This window comes from Capsicum annuum, unplaced genomic scaffold (genome assembly GCF_002878395.1).
Source record: "Capsicum annuum cultivar UCD-10X-F1 unplaced genomic scaffold, UCD10Xv1.1 ctg2684, whole genome shotgun sequence".
In the NCBI taxonomy this organism is placed as follows: domain Eukaryota; kingdom Viridiplantae; phylum Streptophyta; class Magnoliopsida; order Solanales; family Solanaceae; genus Capsicum; species Capsicum annuum.
The window spans coordinates 531520-552751 of NW_025833162.1; the positions used below are offsets into that span (position 1 = coordinate 531520).

At 32.2% G+C, this 21232-nt stretch overlaps 1 protein-coding gene across 1 annotated transcript; it reads right to left on the reverse strand.

The window, feature by feature from the left end:
- Positions 1-501: 501 nt before the first annotated feature.
- Positions 502-7677, reverse strand: LOC124885370 (glycine dehydrogenase (decarboxylating), mitochondrial). The gene is made up of 15 exons (XM_047402771.1): positions 6347-7677; positions 5788-6033; positions 5619-5696; positions 5433-5533; positions 5158-5353; positions 4950-5075; positions 4107-4292; positions 3919-4032; positions 3093-3245; positions 2708-2896; positions 2465-2542; positions 2250-2375; positions 2047-2145; positions 1826-1943; positions 502-791 (listed from the first exon to the last, which is right to left on the reverse strand). Exons 1-15 carry the CDS (start codon positions 7559-7561, stop codon positions 700-702), a joined length of 3117 nt encoding a protein of 1038 aa, XP_047258727.1. The 5' UTR covers positions 7562-7677; the 3' UTR covers positions 502-699.
- Between the last annotated feature and the right edge of the window lie 13555 nt (positions 7678-21232).

Below are 21232 nucleotides of genomic sequence, written 5' to 3' on the forward strand. Positions count from 1 at the left end.
AGCGAAGTTCAGTTTGTGTAACCTTTTCGACGGCAAGTTCAACAATCTTCGATGAGTTATAAAAATAAACAATTTGCTATTCTCCCTCCTCAATTTATCTGACTTGTAGTCGCACCCAAAAGGTTTACAACATAGCTAAGTATGGATTCTTCGACAAAGTTCGTTCTATGAGTTGTACAAGGATCTTTCACTTTATAAAATCTCAAGGGTCTAGAAGAAAGAAGTAAGTTTTTGCCTAGCCATACTGCTGAACCTGTTATGTGATGTACTGTCACGAACTAGGTTTGCTCAGGCTCGTTCACTGGTTCAGTTTGCATTAAAGTATCCAATATGGGCACGTCAATATATTTGCTAAATTTTATGTTGTATATTTTAAAAAATCACATGAAGTAACCACACTCTAGTCACATCCGTTAGGCCCAGGTATGTCGAGCCAAATGAAGAAGAATGAAGAATCCGCGCAACGTAGGTGGCGAAAGAGAGATTGGAGTAAGACAGGAATTGAAGATTACAAGAAGTGAGCTGCAATAATCAACATGATCTGTTAATACAGCAGATTTTCATCAAACTGTGGCAAGAAGATGAAAATCATCAGCTACCACCAAGCATATAGATATGAAACTTGTATGTACAACAGGATCATTGATGAGGGTGATTTCATGCTTTGTAAGGAACTTATAAGCAATGAAACAGTAAGGCTTAAGCATTTGCAGCTTTTTCTTCCGCCATTTCTGACACAGGAAGAAGGGTGCAGATGAGGTTGCGATCTCCATGCACATTGTCCACTCGTCCTGGAAATACAATCACAAGTAAATTATCATCAATACCAAGATATAAGACTCCATTTGTTCCATTTTAATTGTTGTTTTGGCTAATTTCACGCCCATTAAGAACATAATAAATACAAAGGTATCGTTTACTAATTTACACTTATTTAATAAAAATATATTGATTGTTTTATCTTCAATGCCGTGCATTCTTCTTTAATATCAAGGGTACAGTTAGAAACAACAACTAACCTGAGTCTTGAATTCCTAAACAACTTTTTGAGTTAAAACCTAAACTGACAATCAAAATGGGATGGAAGGAGTAGCATTTCTTACTAAATTTGGCAAGGAAAAAAAAATGAAAAGTAACACAATTACAAAGAACAGGGAATCGGTATTGCAATATAGTTCAATAAATGTAAGAACTGTAGATTTCAGCAGATACTTGGAGCTTTTTTCAATCATCTTATTGGATCTCTTCATATGAACTTGCAAATTTACTCTTCCTAGGTCTAACTGTTACACTATATTCATGATGAGAACCCCATGGACCAAAGAGGGAGAGAGAAAGAGTACATTTTTTCTCTTCTAACGTGTGCTCAGTAAAACACACTATTTTTATTTCAAGTACACAAAATTTGATAGAAATAGCTTTTTAGAGCAGTTCTGTTGTAATAGGACATGTTAAGGGCAAGTGTCATGCATGTCCTCAGTTGATTAATTAGTCCATTAGCTATCATTATGCAGGATGATTACATGAAAACTAATGACTCTTCAAAATGAAGTTTTTTGTATAATTGATAACAAAAAGGAAAACACTTTGTGCATGTAGGTTGATTGGGTGTTTAAAATTTAAGGACATAATATCAGTACGGATTGCTAGTATGTGGAAGTATAGAAAATGCATTGACCAGCACTAAGTGCTCGAAAGTATATGTTTGCTGAACGCCTCAACATTTCAATGTATCACTGAATAAGACAAAATCTAATACTTCACAATTTAGCTAACGTTACGTTCGTAGGTTTAAAATTGGAGTTGTAATAGAGATGATAAAGACCTGTAGTTGGCCAGAATTTGGCACTCCTTAGCCATGGAGCAGGGTACGCAGCATATTCCCGAGAATATGGTTTTGTCCATGCATCAGCCATGAGCATTGATGGTGGATGAGGAGCCCCCTGCAACACAAGTCTCAATTAATATCTCCTAATTTATGCAAGTTATAACCAGACAAAACATTTCATTTAAAATAATCCACAAGAAAAAATAACACATATATACCTTGAGAACATTGTTGTTAATATCAACATTCCCTTTCTCAATCTGAGCGATTTCTTCTCGGATGGAGATGAGTGCATCACAAAACCTGTCTAGTTCCGCCTGCATAATATACAGCTACTTCAGGATCACCAAATTAAAAGCTATAATGTGTGTGCTACTGAAACTTTTTCCTGTATCATTCAATATGCATCCTTGTATTATACCTTGCTTTCACTTTCAGTGGGTTCAATCATAAGCGTACCAGGAACCGGCCAAGACATTGTAGGTCCATGAAATCCATAGTCAATAAGACGTTTAGCAACATCTTCAGGTTCTATCCCAGCAGTATTCTGAAAGGTCAAGATTTCAGAAGATTCAGTACAGTATAACAGCCAGTAAAAAAAGGGAGTGAAGTGGAAATGATTCAAAAAAAAACTACCTTAAAGCCCCTCAGGTCAATGATAAACTCGTGGGCACATGTTCCATTGACACCTCGGAAGAGAACTGGGTAGTGCTTCTGTTGATCAATAGCACAAAATATGATCAGCTACGAAGCATACACAAATTGAACACTTGCTGCAGGACAAACTGTTTCGCCCTATAATGAATAAAGACAGGCATAGCGAGTCTGGAAAGCAGAAAATTCAACTCAAATAGAATATGAGTATAAAAGAACAAAAACCTCCAAACGCTTAGCCATGTAGTTTGCATTCAGGATAGCTATCTTTGATGCATCTGTAAGTCCCTTAGACCCCATCATCGCAATGTAGGTATATGAAATCGGCAAAATAAGTGCAGAACCCCAGGGTGCAGCAGAAATAGCACCAAGTGGCTCACTATTGTCGGGAGCTGGGAGCCCTCCAGTTGGCACCTTCAGGAGATTACAATGATTAAGCAAACTAAACAAGATAGATACAACAAAATCCCAGGCCAATGAAGTGAGAAAAGTTTGCAAGTTTGATAATCACAATATTATTTTGAAGAAACATAAATCTAAGCAAAGAACAAGGCTACAGGACCTAGAGAGCTTTATCTAGTAAAGTAACTGGTGATTATCACGGACATACCACAGGGTGTGATGGCAAATATGGTGCCAAGTGCTTCTTCACTCCAATTGGACCCATTCCAGGACCTCCTCCACCATGAGGAATGCAGAATGTTTTATGGAGATTTAGATGACAAACATCAGCACCAATAAAACCAGGGCTTGTCAAACCGACCTGTAAAGAGAAATTAGCGATGAATGAAAAAGGCTGAACAACACCGGCATCTACTCCCCCTCGAAAACAAGAAACGACCAACAACAAAGTGGTATGGTTAGTAGCTGAACTAAAACTAAATTTTGATGACGTAATTGAAGAGTAAATAGAAGAAAGGTATTATACATAAGTTTAAAAAACAGCTATCATTTTGTTCAGAAAGTTCTATTGACCACAGCCAAGCTGCTGATAAAACCTTTAAACCAAGGTAAGCAATCCAGAAAAGAGAGAGCTCCAGACTTGACAGCACTGGACACAATATGACTTCACAAAAGTCAGAGCAGACCAAACTGTAGTAAATCGTACTATCTCACATATCATGTGGGACAACTATCAAATCACCCAGGAGTAAGGAAAAAGAGGAAGAAAAGGATAGGAGGGTAAATTAGGGTTCATTACCTAATCCAAATATGTCCCCTTCTTTTAAGATATAAGGTCTAACTTCAAAATTGTTGAGCTAGAATTTAAAGAGATATAATGGTCTTATCACTAAACAGACTCAAAAAAGAAAAATCTACAAGAATTAAAATGATGAAATGTCTGCATCCTAGTTTACACACTATACAAATAAGCTGTAAATCTGAGCAAGAAAAATTACAGCACGAGAGGTTAGGAGTTGATATGAGGTAATTACCTGTGCATTCATGTTAGCTCCATCCATGTACACCTGACCACCATTGTCATGGATTATCTTACATATCTCATCAATTCCTTCCTCGTAAACTCCATGTGTTGATGGATAGGTAACCTGAAATTTAATCAAGATTTAAGTAAATACAACCAATACAGAAAGATGCCATATAATAGTAGCATGAGATTTACCATGAGAGCAGCAAGTTTATCCTTATTTGCCTCAGCAGCCTTCCTCAACTCTTCAATATTAATGTTTCCTTTTGCATCTGTCCCAACAGCAACAATTTTCATCCCACACATTGCAGCACTTGCAGGATTTGTTCCATGTGCTGATACAGGAATGATGCATACATTGCGGTGATGGTCACCCCTCGACTGCAGCAAAACTCAAATTCAATTACACTAGCCAAAAGCTTTACACAGTTAAGGATGAACAAAGGATAAGAATCTGATAATTAAAAGGAAAAACTATAATCCAATGGCCATTAGCATCCAATTATGGTAAATCAAGCATTCTTGGAAGATTAAAACTCTATAGCCTTCTACAACTCCATGAAGGATAACAGAAGTCCAGTAGTAACTAGATTGAAGTAAAGATCATCACCGAGAATGGGGTTTCATCAGGTGATTTTCCCTAATTCTCCCTCCATTCCCTTTTACTACTCCTCTATTGACTTGACAATCCCCTTAAGGAATCATTTATTAAAGGGTTTGTTTTACTAAATTACCCATATTAACTATGCTCTGGAAATCTAAATTTAACAACTAAACTTTATGTAGTTACTTAATGATGAGGGTAATATTGGAGGAAGATAATATCTCTCTCTTGATTTGCTAAAATGGACAAGTAAAAGGAAAAAGTTATCTTTGGTACAAGGGATTGGTATTTGATAGCTGAAAATAGTGAAAGCATGTGCAATATTTTCCCACCTATTTGGCTCTTTAAACATTTCACAAATACAATCTTAATTAAGTTCAGAGACCATAAATCAGATTCGCAAGCAAATTACTCATTGAGATTATGACGAGTACCGTATGATATGCACGAATAACCATCAATCCAGCATATTCTCCAGCAGCACCAGCATTAGGCTGCAACGAGAAGGAATCAAAACCTGTAATTGTACACAATAGGTCACCTAAATCGTCGAACATTTCCTGCAAGAAGGCATGTAACATTCTTGATTAGTTCTTTTGTTTCTGCAGCTTGCAAGCAGGTATTCCTCTAAGCAGTAACAACCTGATAGCCAGCTGCCAGTTCAGTGGGTGCAAAAGGGTGAATATTTGCGAAGTTAGGCCATGTCACTGGCATCATCTCTGTTGTGGCATTCAATTTCATTGTGCAGGAGCCCAAAGGAATCATGCTATGGCACAAGGAGAGGTCCTTCGATTGCAGCTTATGAAGGTATCTCAGTAACTCATGCTCCGTATGGTACCTGAATCATCAGAGTAACAATTAAACTAGCACTAACCTTACAGGATATAGATGGTTAAAACCATTGAAGGATCCCTTACGAGTTGAATATTTGGTGAGTCAAATATGGAGTCTCCCTTGTAAGTCCAGAAGGAATCAGATTTTCGACCTCTTGTGCAATTGATTGAGCAGTGAACGTGACCTATTAACAGCATCAAAGATAGGAACACACTATGCATACATTGAGTTGCTACCAGCAGCATGGATAGGGGAGTAATCATACTTACTGGCTTTCCCAAGGCAAAAACTTTAAGCAGATTGTCCACATCTTCCAAGGTAGTAGTTTCATCAAAAGATACAGTTATCTGAAAAAAAAGTGGGGGTTCACTTAATCATAACATCAATTCAATTATTGATAAGATTAAAATCAAAAAAAGAAAAGCTAGCTAGACTTACAGTATTGTTGTCCACAATCCGCAAGTTAATGTCATGCTTGTAAGCAACATCAGCAATTGCTTTTGCATCGGAACACTTAACCTTTACAGTGTCAAAGAATGGAAGATCCTGAACTTCTACGGTTCCAAGCTTTTTGAGACCAGCAGAAAATGTTCCAGCAAGACCATGAACACGTTGGGCAATGGTTTTTAGCCCCTCAGGTCCATGATAGACAGCATACATGGCAGCCATGTTGGCAAGCAAAGCCTGCATAATAAAAGGACAAAATCATAAACCAATAAAAGGAAATAAATTGCACAGCATCATGCATCAGCGCCTTCTGATGCACATATGAAAGTTAGATAAAGACTTGCAAGAAAATGAGATTTTGATTTGTTTTTACTCTCACTGCTCATGTCCAGACAAAACATTGTATACAAGCAGAAAGAAACATTTTTCAAACCAGTTAAAATATTTACTACTACAGTTTAAGAACGTTCTGTAATATAGAATCTAGTCTAGGAAACATAAATATAGGTATAGCATAGATGTTATTGAAAAACAGTAGTTCACTCAGTACCTGTGCTGTGCAAATGTTACTCGTAGCCTTGTCCCTGCGGATGTGTTGTTCCCTGGTCTGCATCGCCATACGAAGAGCAGGTTTTCCTGCAGAATCAACACTGACACCAATAATTCTTCCAGGCATCATTCTCTTGTATTCTTGGGAAGTTGCCAAGAAAGCTGCATGAGGACCTCCATAACCCATAGGCACTCCAAACCTCTGAGCAGAACCAACAACAATATCTGCTCCAAGTTCACCAGGAGGTTTCAACATTGTCAAGGCCAAAAGATCAGATGCCATAACAACCTTCACTCCATGAGCATGTGCATTCTTAATGAACTCTCCATAATCCAAGATCTCACCTTCCGTCCCTGGATATTGAACTAGTACCCCACAAACATCACCAGACTTATAATCAATGTCCTTAAGATCCACTTTGACTACCTTAAGATCAAATCCATCAGCTCTAGTCTTACAAATATCAATAGTTTGAGGGTGACAATTGCTTGCAATAAGGAAAGTTTTCTTTTTTCCTTTCAGAATATTGTTACACATGGCCATAGCCTCAGCTGCTGCGGTCCCTTCATCTAGTAAAGATGCATTGGACATTGGCAAACCAGTAAGATCTGTAATCATGGTCTGATAATTCATCAAGGACTCAAGACGTCCCTGTGAAATCTCAGCTTGATAAGGAGTGTACTGAGTGTACCAAGCAGGATTCTCCAGAAGATTCCTCAATATAACAGGTGGTACATACGTGTTATAATATCCCATCCCAATATATGACTTAAAAACCTTATTCTTTGAGGCTAATTTTTGCATATGGTCAATCATTTGTGACTCGGTTAATCCACCATCAAACTTATTAAACTTCATGGATTCAATACGAATAGATTGAGGCACAGTGGCATCAATCAGTGCATCAAGGCTTTGGAACCCACAAAACTCAGTCATTTTGCTTTGTTCTTCAGGGGTGGCTGAGTTATGTCGGCGTGGGAAAGTGTCACTTGGCTTCAATGCATCAACAGATATTGATCTAACTTGTTGGTGAGAATTGAAAGATTTTGCATGATTCCTACCCTGGAACGTGTAAGGAGACAATGAAGATACATACCTTGAAGCCCTGTAAAGAGATGCTGGGGATGATGGAATTGCATTGACACGGCTCTGTTTTGATTCTGAAACCAAACGTTTCAGAATTGCCCTGTTTGCCAATTTTCTAGCACCTTCCATTTGTCTTGCCAAAAATATTTTCAAGATTTGTAAAGAGGGAAAAAAAAAAAAACACCCCCAGAAAGAAAGGGATGCAAGATGAGAAAAAGTTGACAAAGTTTAACTTTAAGCTTTGCTTTTCACTATATATATATATATATATATATATATATATTATTTTTCATCGTTTCATAATAAATGAATTATTAAATTTTGATACATAAATTAAGAAAAAAATATTAAAACATAAATTTAACATAACTTTTTATTTTTACCTCTTAAAAAAAAAAGTTGTTTTTATAATAACTTTTCAAAAATTAATTAGCTGTTAAACTGTAAGGGTAAATTTATAAAAAAAATTAATAATTTATTTATTTTAAAACACTAATAAATATCTCAATAATTAACTTATTCCGGAACGTTTTGGAGGTAGTATATATTTGCCCCCTATCTGTATGATTATTTATGGAACAAAAAAAGTGGGTGGTGGAAACGGGTTGTTGAGGATACCTGTCTTTACACAAGGTAATCTTTTTATATTTGTGCAAAATTATGAATCTGCCCCAATTGTCTATAATAGATTAAAAACAGAAAATAAATGTAATATTTTTATTTATCCAGTTTAAAAAATCATGTAAGCCAAAAAAAAATAAAAACTAAACGGTTTAGAAAATCAAATCAAATCAAAAATGCGTTATTACTTGGTTCCAATTTACCCCTTATTATTAATCATAATAATTTCTCTAAGGGGTCGTTTGATAGAGTGTATTGATAAAAATAATGCATGTATTAATTAATATATATTATGAATATCTTGTTTGGTAGCACAATTTTTAGTCAATGTATAACTAATGCAAGCATTAGTTATACACTCTATTATGTATTAATGTGTGTATTACTAATACCATCCATTTTCTATGTATTAGTAATGCAAAGTCTTTAATACATGCATTAACTTATTAAATGACTTTAATACCCCTCAATTTCTCTCTTAAAATATTTCACCATTTCTTTTCCCGCCATTTTAATTTGCAATAGTGAATTTTTTCAAAACATTTCACAATTTTTTTTCCACCATTTTAATCTACAACAATTAATAATTGTAACATATTTAAATAATTGCTTCGAGGGTCTTTCAAAAGATTAAAAAAAAATTGAGACTATTTCTTAATTTTACATCTTATATTTTATTTTTGTTTCAATTATGTTAATCCGTTAGCATAATATTTCATGCGCAAAGATGCAGGTCTTGCAATTAATCCGAAACCTCTATATACTAGTTCAACAATACTAGTTATATTTGAGATGGTAAAAAAATTTTGTTGCAAAAAAGTGTACAAAATCAAAGAAGGGTATTTTTGAAAACAAACATTTTTTTTATAGAAATTATGTAAGATGTATTCTTTCTTATACATCAAACCAAACAATGTATAAGAAATAATACATGCATAACTAATACAAGCACTACAAATGCAAGCATTACTAATACACTATATTTTGCATTGATCTTATACACTCTATCAAACGATCCCTAAGTATTGAAATTAATATATTCAAATGGGATGACATAAACAACCTTTGGAAATTATTGATTTTTTTTTTTCGTCTTACCACCTCAATTGCATCATCTTTCTATTGAACCTTTAAATTTTTTACTTATCACTTTTAATATGACACATTCTTTAAGAAAATAACAATTGATATGATGGTTTTACAATACAACCCCTATTAAATATGTTTATAGTAATATATTGGAGAATAAATAATTAATATTCGGATTAGGATAAAATAAAGAAAATTAGTTTGTCTTTTTCTTGATATGTCAAAAATAAAAAGTAAAAATAAAAATTTAATTAAAAAAATAGTGACAAATAAAAGCAAAGGAGTATAAAATGTGTTTATTAAGCATATTTCATAACATGGCATAGCAAATGTAGTTTACTCATTCTAGACGTGTAAGAGGTATCTTTCTTAAATCTTTTTTTCTCTTTCAATCCGTCTCCTATCAGCACTTTCTCCATCATTATCCGCAACACCCTCACAACCATCTCTCATTCACCTTCAGAGGAGGTCCTCTTCCTTCATTTTACCTGTTATCTCCAAAGGAAAAGAAAAAGGAATCACAAGTAATATTAATTAAAGCAACATCAATATAACTAGGTGTTTTTTTTATGAAAAAAAGTACTGCAGCACATGATTGAGCAGACCTCATAAGTAAATTTGTTAATATAATTAATTACAGAGTTTTACCTATTTAATTTCGTAGTAGTGTCAAATTTTGATAACATTTGTTATTGATAACAAAGACAGAAAGAGAAAGAAAAGATGTTATAGTTGATGATGAAATTTAGGTAAAAGTTGACAGCTTGAAAAAAGGACAAGAAGAAAACATAGCACGAGGTGTAAAATATATTTTTAAAAAATAAATGTAAAATAGAAAAGTATTCAAATAAATTATTAAAATGTAGAAAAAAAATTAAGACCAATGATTCAACTTTCATTAGATAATTTAAAAAAGTTTGAAAGATATAAAGGGAGAAAGTCCATGATAGCATTAATGGTGGATCTGATTTTGTAGTGAAAGGGGGCCAAGAAGAAAACAGTGGGAAAGGGGTTGGGGAGGAGGAGGTAATTCTAATAAAAGAAGATATAAAATTATTATCTTTAGTTTGTCATTCACTTTTTTTTTATGTCATAGTGTGTGAAAGTCAAGAACGTTAATTTTCTGAGGAATTGTTAGAGGAATGTCTCATAGACACTTTAAATATACATTAGGTGTTTAATAGATAATGCATATAATTGAAGTATCTAAATGAAAAAAATTAATAAATTAAAGCGACTACGTATGTAATTTGTCTTCAAATGATAATATAAAAAAATATTATTCTATTTATTATTTTTTACCCGAAAGAAGTAATTATTAATATTTTATATACAATTTTCTCAGGAATTATCAATTTTTAGATCTTGTGGTGATGGGCGAAGAGTGGAGAGACACTAGGCAGCAATTTGGAGGAAAAAGACAGAAGATTTTTGGATCAATTAGATCTTGTTTTTCTATAAGCCAATAGTTTTTAGTGTTCTTTTCTTTTTCTTTTTCTTAATGGATACATCAATAATAAGGGCAAAAAATAATAAGGGTATCAAAGTTTTAAGGGAGGTGAAATTTGTATGGAAGGGAATGAATGGGGGTGAATTGGATTTCAATGGATGAAATTGAAAGATTTTTCTTTTTTTTTTTCCTTTTTTGAAATTGTTGTAGTAAATAGTACAATAAAATCAAAGCCTGAAATTTGTCAATAGTTTGGGAAGATTTTGATGGTTTGAATTGGATTTTTTCTGGGTTGGTGAAATATTCAACACTTGTTGCTTATCTTGATCCATCACCTCACAAATTCACTCTTGCAGCCGAAAGATCACATTACTTTTTTCCCATATATATGGAGATGTACGTGGAACTAAATATTGGGCTTAAGTCATCATCAAACACTTAAAGTTGTCCCGAAAATTCATTTAGACTGTTCAACTAAGGCTTGTATCTATCATGCCCCTAACCCATTTGAATTTTGATCCAATCAGACCTTTTTTGCCTAATCAGTAACATTTAAAGAGTGTGTGTAACACACTCACCTGACGTGACAAAAATAACTAATTAAAAGGCTAACACGTGACATTAAATCCAAAAATAATTAAAAAGGAATTATAACTTTAAAAAAAATTAAAAATAAATAAACACCCCACCTCTGCCTAACATTAAGCCAGTTCTGTTGCCTAAGAAATCTACTGCTTCTGAGGAGAAGGCTTCGACGCCAAAGGCTAAAAAGTCACCAAAGAAGGCTCAAGGGATCGGATTTTAGGGGTTTTATGTTTGGGTTAAATATGCAGTAAGCTTTTGTTTAGTTTTATTATAGGTAATTTTAGGATCTACGGTTCTGTTATGATTTTGTAACTTTGGTGTATTGTGCTTTTGGAAATATTAATAGAAAGTAATTCATTTTCTATCTTATCTTCTCAATTTCACTTTTTCTTTTTGTAGCCATTTTTGCTTTGGTTTAGTATTGGTCGTGCTTGTCAAATAGAATTATAAGAGAACAAGAGAGTCGATGAGGAGAGTCTGATGGATAATTAAAGGTAGGGGTGAAGACGCGGGGTATGTGTGTGTGAAGAAGAAGACGATAGAGGGGGTTGTGTGAAGAAGACACGAAGGAGGGAGGGGGCGGATGCTTTTCCTTTTTTTTTTTAATTAAAAAAATTAGGATAATTAAAAATTATATTAATAAAATAATTTAAATATATTTGTTTAATTTAAAAAGTAAAATATTATTTTTTTCTTCGATTCACGCGCTCTAGGAGAGTGTGTTACACTCTCCTTACCAAATCAACATTTTGTGTCTAATAGGTATCAATTTTAGCAGTTGAGGTGCCTAATAGGTACAGACCATAGTGTGAAGAGGGGTCTAAATGAATTTTCGGGATAACTTTAAGTGTCAGATGATGACTTAAGCCTAAATATTGGCACATGGAGACTCTAAGGGGTCGTTTGGTTAGAAAACAAGTTATGTTAGGATAAGTTATGTTGAGATTAGTTATACAGGGATTAGTTGTACTAGGATTAATTATCCTAGTATTACTTTTTAGTGGTTGTTTGGATTGTGCTACTAAAAATAATATGAATTACATTTTTTTTAAGAATCGATAGTTTATTTATAAAAATACCCTTCACCATGTTTAACTTAATTATTTTTCTTCATTTTAAATCTTACAAAAAAATTTAAAAGTTACTAATTTTTTTTAAATTTATTAGTTTCTTTTTCCTAAAATACATGTTAAGAAATTTATGTTGATATTTTTTAAATGTGTATGAAGCTTTAATATTTCATGTTAAATTATTTATTTTGTTCTAAATTCTATAAAATATTGATAATCTCATTTTTTTTGTCAAAAAAATTCATCATAAAAAAATGTGAAAAAGAATTTATCTCATTTTTTCATTATTTAGTATCATTAATATTTGGAGAGTCAAATTGTATTTTTTTTTTAAAATTAAATTTTTAAATATTTTATCTAAATATAAAAAATAATTTTTTATTTAATAATTAAGCATGTATTAAGTTATAAAGGGTATGTCAACATACTTTAATTACTTGTCCATGATAATTTTGTTAAAAAAACTAAACTATTGAAATAAGATTAATAAACATATCTACAAAATAGAAAGACAATAAATCGTTGGATCAATTTAAAATTTGATTGTATAAATAATTTTTATGGTGTCACTATTGTTTTTTCCATGACTCATTACTTTTATAGCATTTAATAAGCTCATATAATTATTCAAATTTACCAAAATGGATAAAAATATGTAGAGTAATTAAAATTTAAATTATGAATAAAATTGACAAAAAAATTTGATGTGAGGACTACCAAAATCTCACATTCTCTCTTATATATAGCAGTAAGGTAATATATATATATATATATATAAAGTGATAATTAAGGATTTGGTAGGCAATTGTGTCTCCCACCAAATGTATGGGATAAATTATTCCGGTAGGTGTCGTTTGGTTGGGAATGTAGTTATGTTGGGATTAGTTATACTGGGATAAGTTATGATAGGGTAAGTTATACTGAGATTAGTTATATTAGGATTATTTTTTATTGAGTGTTTGGTTTGTTGTTTTCAAAGTAATATGCATGGTATAATTTCTAAGAATAAAGTAATTGATTACCAAAATAACCCCATCTTATTTAACTTATTTTTTGTTTATATATATTGTTTTTCAAGCTTTAAATATTTATTCTTAAAAATAAAATTTTCATCTTATTTACCTTAATTTTTTTGTAAGTGCATTTTCATGATTATAACGTGTGTATTTTAAAAATAAAACTTTCATCTTATTTAGCTTTAATTTTTTTGTATGTGCCTTCCCATGATTATGTCGTGTGTTTAAAAAAAAATCTTACTGCATCTTATTTAGTTTGAAATAAAAACTTTCAATTTAAGTTTGTTAAAGTAAAAGAAGATTTGTTGTTTATGTCACTTCAATTAAACACGTATTGCTCATATAATATAGAATATTAAAATTCATTTTAATTGATATATACAATATCAATTTTTAAGTGATTAAAAAATTATTTAATTTAAAATATGTAATTGAACAATAGAGTCGATTGTGAAACGATAATGTGTATTAAAACTAGGCAACGCCTTTGTAGTTGCTAAAATATTTTACAGATTACTAGCGAATGGTAATTATTATTATAAAATCTACTTACTTTAATTAATCTTTTATTGTGTAGTAAGATCTTTTTGTGTTATCAATTCACAAAAATAACACTTGGAAGGAAAAAGTTGATGTTGAATTTCGTTTTTCTATGCTTAAAAAATTATAGTACCTACATTTTGTTGGATATATAAAAAATTATAGTACCTAGTTTTGATCCTTATTGTGTATGAATCTAACATATTTTAATTCTTAATTTGTTAATTTTGCATTTTGATCCTTTATATAAGAAAATAACGTATAAGTTTATAAAGTTCACAAGCAGTGGGATGAAAAAAAATGCAAAGTTCAATTGATAAGAGGTTAATTTTTCTTAGTCATATATTTTCGTCGATCCAAAATAAGATATTTTAGTTTTTTTAATTTGTCATAATAACGCGTTTTAGATAATCAAGTAGATATCAATAATCTTTTTTCACTTTCAAAAGCAATAATTAGAGATGATGAAAAAGATTGGAGAAATGTGTTTGTAATGGATTTGGGGGTATTTTTGTCATTTTATATTTATCCAAGGATAAATTAAGGTGGGATAACTTATACCACCAAATATGTGGTATAAATTATCCCGGGACTATTATTAGTCTCGGGATAAGTTATCCCAAGTATTGGCAAACCAAGCAATGTATTAAAAAAGTTTATCCCAGGACTATTATTTTATTCTAGGATAATTTGTCTTAGTACCTCACACCAAACGACCCCATACTATTTATTAGTACCGGGATAAGTTATCCCAAATTGGGTAACCAAACAAAGCACTAAATTTGTTATCCCGGGACTAGTATTTTATCCCGGGACTATTTATATTAGTACCTCACACCAAACGACTCCTAAGTAGATATTATTACTCCACGTGAAACTCATAGGTTAGAAATTATTAAGTTTGTGAAAATATATTGAGATTTTATTGATTTATTCGTGTCTTGAATGAGAATAAGAAAAATATCATGATAGAATTGTATCTCTTCTAGAATATCTTCATATGAATTATAAGTACTTAGTAGGCGTTTGACCAGGAAAGTTAAAATGTTTTAGAGTTGGATTTGAAGTTGTATTTGGCCATGAAATAAATTGGAGTTCTTTTTGACTTTTTATGAGAGAAGTTGAAGTCCACTTGTTTTCACTTTTTCAAATACAATTTTGAATTGTATTTGAAATTCTTATTGGCCAAACACTACAATTTTCCTTAAAGTAAAATAATTTTGCGAAAAAAAGTGAAAAACTCTCATAGCCAAACGAGCTCTTAAATGTTGATTTGAAGTGAATGTGAATGGTATCTAAGTGATAGTTACTACTTCACACAGGCATATATTCACCACAATAGTTTTTGTTTATAAATTTTTTTTTTTTTTTTGATTAGTATTAGAATTTGTAAAAAAAGGTTAAAGACAAGTAGGATAAAGTCGATCAAATCTCATTTTTTTTGGTTGAATCAACAAAGTAGAGATCGACTATCCAAATCTAAATAGCTCAAAGAAAAGAAAAAATACACGGGAGGAAATGGTGATGTTCCTTCTTCCATTCAAACCCTAAAAAGGGACATAGTACATATATGGTAACTCAAGTTTGTTTGTAGCTAAAAAGTAAGCACTTCAAGTTTGAGAATACACATGTAGACACTCTAGAATATCTTCATATGAATTATAAGTATTTAGTAGGCGTTTGACCAGGAAAGTTAAAATGTTTTAGAGTTGGAGTTGAAGTTGTATTTGACCATGAAATAAATTGGAGTTCTTTTTTACTTTTTATGAGAGAAGTTGAAGTCCACTTGTTTTCACTTTTTTAAATACAATTTTGAATTGTATTTGAAATTCTTAAGGCCAAACACTACAATTTTCACTAAAGTAAAATAAGTTTGCGAAAAAAAGTGAAAAATTCGCATGGCCAAACAAGCTCTTAAATGTTGAATAGAAATGAATGTGAATGATATCTAAGTGATAGTTACTACTTCACAAAGGCGTATATTCACCACAATATTTTTTGGTTATCAAAAAAAAAATTTCATTTTGATTAGTATTAGAATTTGTAAAAAAAGGTTAAAGGCAAGTAGGATAAAGTCGATCAAATCTGATTTTTTTTGGTTGAACCAACAAAGTAGAGATCGAATATCCAAATCTAAATAGCTCAGAGAAAAGGAAAAATACAAAGGAGGAAATGGTGATGTTTCTCTTCCATTCAAACCCTAAAAAAGGACAGTACATATATGGTGACTGAAGTTTGTTTGTAGCTAAAAAGTAAGCACTTCAAGTTTGAGAATGCACATGTAGACACCTTAATTTAGTCTTAATTGACAAGTAAACACTCTAAATCGTTCTTACTGTGTCTAGTGGACACCACACTGACATGGTGCATACATTTTAGAGGTGTATTAGATGACTAATTATACACCTTAATTTAGTCTTAATTGACAAGTAAACACTCTAAATCGTTCTTACTGTGTCTAGTGGACACCACACTGACATGGTGCATACATTTTAGAGGTGTATTAGATGACTAATTATCTTGTAAGTTGGGGTAATCAACTAACATAGTGAAGATGAGTTGAAGTATATAGACGTGCATACTCAAAGTTGAAGTGTTTAGTTGTCAGTTGAGGTAAAGTTAAAATGTCTATATATGTATTATGTCAAAAATAACTTGATATATCTTCAGAGTGATTTCTCGATGCCTTTCATTCTTCTAAGAGGGATTTTCTATATGTCAAAAAGTCATTTCCTATATGCTTATATGTTAAAGACTGCATGCTAGTTCTGAAAAGGCTACTTAGTAGCACATACCTGAGGTCTAGCGTTGGGGTCAAGACTAATGGACGAGCTGATTCTAGACTCAAAGTTAACTATTGATCTACCGGAGGGCTATTGTGGTGATGCTTTAGTTGTAATGTGATTTATTTCTAGGGAGTAGTCATGTAGGTTACGCAGTGACATAGTGCCTTTGGTTATATTGATGTAGTACCAATTTAGGCTATGTTGTGGGCGACGATCTTGGGATTTTCTTGAGCTAAGAGAAAGACCCCAAGTATCTGAAATTTCTACCATATGTCATAGTCTAATTTATCTGTTTGTCAAGCGTGAATTTTACTCTAAACAAAACTTAATTATATCCAATATGCACATCAAATTTATAGTAAAAAATATGCATATTTTTCACGAAATCATTGAAAATATGCTTGTTGAAAATTGTTCTCGACAAATAAATTTGTGAATTTTCTACAAAATCATTAGAATTAAAGAATCGTACTCATCATGAATTGTTTCTGGCGGAGATATCTAGGAAAATCTGTCACTTTCTATATATAATGGGAAAAGTTACATAAAAATACACTTTACAAATGTACATTTCATTTACGTAACCTAAAAGTTACTTTACATTCCATGGACTTTTCATTGGTTATATAGGATAAACAGACTCTTTCTTCAAAATTGAATTCTTCTTACCTAATTTTCAACTCCAAACTCTTTCAAAAAATCTTCATACTCCTTCTTATTCAACTCAAAATATATAAAATACAACACATACATTTTGTTTACATAAGCAATTGTTGAAAAAATTCAACATTATTTCAATTTTTTTTCTATCATTCACGCTTCAATTTTGAATTTTTTGTAAATAAGATTGATTTTGAGTGAGTATGTTACAAAAGATCCATTTTGTATTGAGGAGCCCAAATCTGAAATGATGTTTTGGTATAGTTTTGAGGTGTTTTTGAATGAATTGGAGCTTGGATTCGTAGAAGAAGATGAAGTCTGTTCTTTTGTATACCTCTGTATTCTGTATTGTATATTTTGTATTTTGTATTGTATATTATTATTTATACTATAAATTCTTTTTATTTAGGTGATTTTCTTCTTCGCTCCATTTTATATACAAAATATAATGTAGATACATTGTTTAGACATTGTGTATACATATGTACATATTTGTATAATTATGTATATTATTGAATAATTGTATAACATTATGCAAAACTATAAGAGGTATATCATACACTCATATACAATACTATATCAAAAAAACTGACTTTTAGAGATAATAATCATGAGTTGAGTGATAGTATGAGAAATAAACTTCCAATTTCACTTGTATTTATGTGCTTGGAATTTGTAATTGATGTAACAAGTTTCAATAAAATTTGAAATTTTGAGTAGTGTTGATTTTGGATTTAGTTTGACACTTGATACGATCCAAAATGTCGTCGGACTTTGGATGTGATGATGATGAATTTAGAGGTGTTTGACGACCCCCTAATGCTATCAAAAGGTAGAATGAGTTGGTGTTTATATTTAAGAAGGGTCAAAGGGCCTTGGAGAGGTCAAAAGAGGGTAAGGTTAGCTTGGAGAAACACTGAAGGGACCTACAAAGCCACATGTGCATGCAAAAGGAGGACATGTGGCTGCTAATGGCCAATTTGGCCCTTCTAGAGGCATCTGCATTGGCACATGTGTGAGCAAGTCATTAGTCTATGTGGCCATATGCCCAATTTACTGAAGTGGATCACTTTTGGGTCCATAATTGTAATAACTAGCTCTAGGCTATACACAGGAGTTTCTCTTTCATCTTTACATTAACTTTGATGCTTATAAACAATTATTCTTGTGAGTGTGTGTAAGCTTGAATTAGCTTGCGTTGATTTCTCATTTGAAAAAAATAGTTGTTTAGGAGTCGATTCCATTATGGTCTACATAGGAGTTTGGGTGCTTAGATTGGATATTTGAATTGAGGATTAAGGGTTTAATATAACCTTTATTTGCTTTACAATTCTTTCTCTGTGTCTATCTTTTTAGCTGTTTTCATCTGTCTCTATCTTTATTTCCTCGTATCGTAATTTGTTTTTATTTTCCTAATTTTGCTTGTATCATTTAATATCAGAGCAAGGTTTAGAATCGTTCTTACGATTCTAGTCTTAGAATAGTTACCTTGAAAAAAAAAAGTAGTGTCAAAAACATTTTTGAAGAAAACCCCAAAAAAATCTTGTGATTTTGAGTCAGTTTTGTTGTTTTCACACTACCTTAAGCCTTGTTTTGAAGATAGTTGAAGAAGACCTCCATTGTTGAGCTTGAACTTGAATAAGAAATGAAGTGGGTCTTTAAATCTTGATTATTTGGTGGCTCTGTCCAGCTCAGCTTGTACTTCCAAATTTTGTCCTTTTGTGAGGTTTTTTTTCAAGAATATTCCTTTTCCTTAGGATATTCCTTTGTACAAACAACTTTTTATTTTTTATTCCTTTTCTTGAATCAAACACCATCTTTTTTTATGAATATTCTTCTTGAATATGTAAATTTCTTCAAGAATAGGAAGTATACCAAAATTTCCAACCAACTCATTTTGACTTGAAATTGCATGAAATTTCAGATCCAAGGTCTTTGTAATGTGGAAAACACTTTTCAATATTAGATAAAAATTCTTTTTTGGAAAAATACTTCCAGTATTCTCAAAAAATAATATGGGAACTGGATATGCACCATTATGTTTCAAACTAATGCAACTGAAGGCCAAATCTGAGTAAATGGTATAGGAAAAAATTATAACTTTTCTGTTCTCTTGATACCATAAGATAATTATTTTATTTACTGAAAGATATTTCTTATACACTTCCTTTCGTTGATCAGTATTAAAGGGAACTAAAAAAATGCACAAATCTCACACAGAATAGAAAAAAAATATGTAACCAGTTTATTCTCAAAAAGGTTTTTTTTTTCCTTTTTGACTTTGGTGATTCCTTCGTAGGTTACTTCTAATTTGTCCCACATTTATTTTGTGGTTTCACAGGTTGATATCATGTCATATTCTTCACTGCTAACTACACAAAGAAGTAAACTTATAGCTCTTGTATTAATTTGGATTACCTCTTGCTGTTCTTTGGTGACTTTGGAGTTTTCAAAGTCCTCCACATCAACACTGTTGTATGCTTTGTCCTTCCGATTTTCTTTGAGTCCTGGGATGGGCTTCGGTCCATTCTTAATAACAACCCACGCTTGAAAGTCATTTAAATGAACAAAGATTTTAAATATATTCTTCCAATATGAGTAGTAATGTCCATTGAAGTATGGTGATCTTATAGAAGAGTGACCGTTTTGAAGGAGAGCTCCTGGAATTTGATAATTTTCCATTGAATCTTTGCTCACGTGGTTAAGAAACACTATTAATGAGGCCCACTCTGATACCAATTAAAATTCAAAAGGGGGTGAATTGAAAATTTTCCCTGAGTCGACTGGTCAGCCTTGACAGTCATCTCACCTGCAGATCAGTATACCTAACAGAACAGATTAGATTCCAATAAATAAGCAAGTAATAAAGACACATGATTTATCCTGGTTCGAAACACCAATGTGGTGTTTACTTCTAGTCTCCTTGGGTTTTAAAGTTTCCTTAAAGCTTTTCAAAGTAGAGTCAACGTACAGATATAGTGAACAAGTTCTAAAGCTTATTTTGATTTTCAGATCTTGTGACATGGCCTCAAATGGTATGACTAATTTGACTTAATCTTACTCTCTTATAAATATTGTAAAATGAGAAGAACAAAGATTTATTGAGATTAAGACTGAGACGCACTAAGAATTTCCTATGAAGTTGCGTGAGTCTTCAAATCTCCAGTCTTCTTTATTTATATGCTTTGGTTGATGTTGTTGCTTTGATCTAAAAGGAAACCCATGGGATTTCTTCTCAATAAAGGATTTGATTTGGTTTCTTGGTTGAGGGTAATACGTCTATATCAAAAATGTCAGTATATAAGATGTTTTTTTGCCTTGAATCATGATGATTCATGTCCATATCAGATATGTTCATGAAGTAGATTCATGTCTATATCAGATATGTCCATGAAGCTGGTGTGATTTCCTTTCTATGCTGCTCTACGGTCTTGTTAATTATTTTTTTTGTAATTTGGAATCTGAGAGGATCTTCTATTAAAGTCACATCCTAGATCTTCCTTGTACTGAGGGATGTTCTTCCAAGTATGTCTTTCTAATGATCTTTCTCTTAATGTCGTATCCGATATTGATTCTGCCTTCTAAGTATATCTTCATAATGATCTTTCTTGACTTCATTATCCTTTTGATGTATCTTGCATATTCGCTGTAAAGAATGGATCTTGGGCCTAACTCAACCTCAAAAGCTAGCTCATGAGGGGAGTATTGCCCAAATCCATATAAGGAAACCAATTACCCATCCCTTTTTCGATGTGGGATACTTAACACTCCCTCGTACGCCCACGACTTATTAACTGGAGCGTGGACAATATAATATGGGGGCCCAACATTGGTGAACAAAGATTTGGGATAGGCCTGACTCTAATACCATGTAAATAATGGATCTTAGGCCTAACTCATTCTCAAAAGCTAGCTCATGAGGTGAGGATTTCCCAAGACTATATAAGGAGACCAAGGAACCTTTAACCCATCGATATATGACT

What these genes read in the sequence shown, in the direction of transcription:
- LOC124885370 (XM_047402771.1), bottom strand. Translation starts at nt 7,561, where the DNA reads ATGGAAGGTGCTAGAAAATTGGCAAACAGGGCAATTCTGAAACGTTTG. An exon ending in GTAACATTTGCACAGCACAG is followed by an intron (nt 6,034 to 6,346) that starts GTACTGAGTGAA and finishes TTTATTATGCAG; the next exon opens with GCTTTGCTTGCCAACATGGC. An exon ending in TTGACCTGAGGGGCTTTAAG is followed by an intron (nt 2,376 to 2,464) that starts GTAGTTTTTTTT and finishes TTGACCTTTCAG; the next exon opens with AATACTGCTGGGATAGAACC.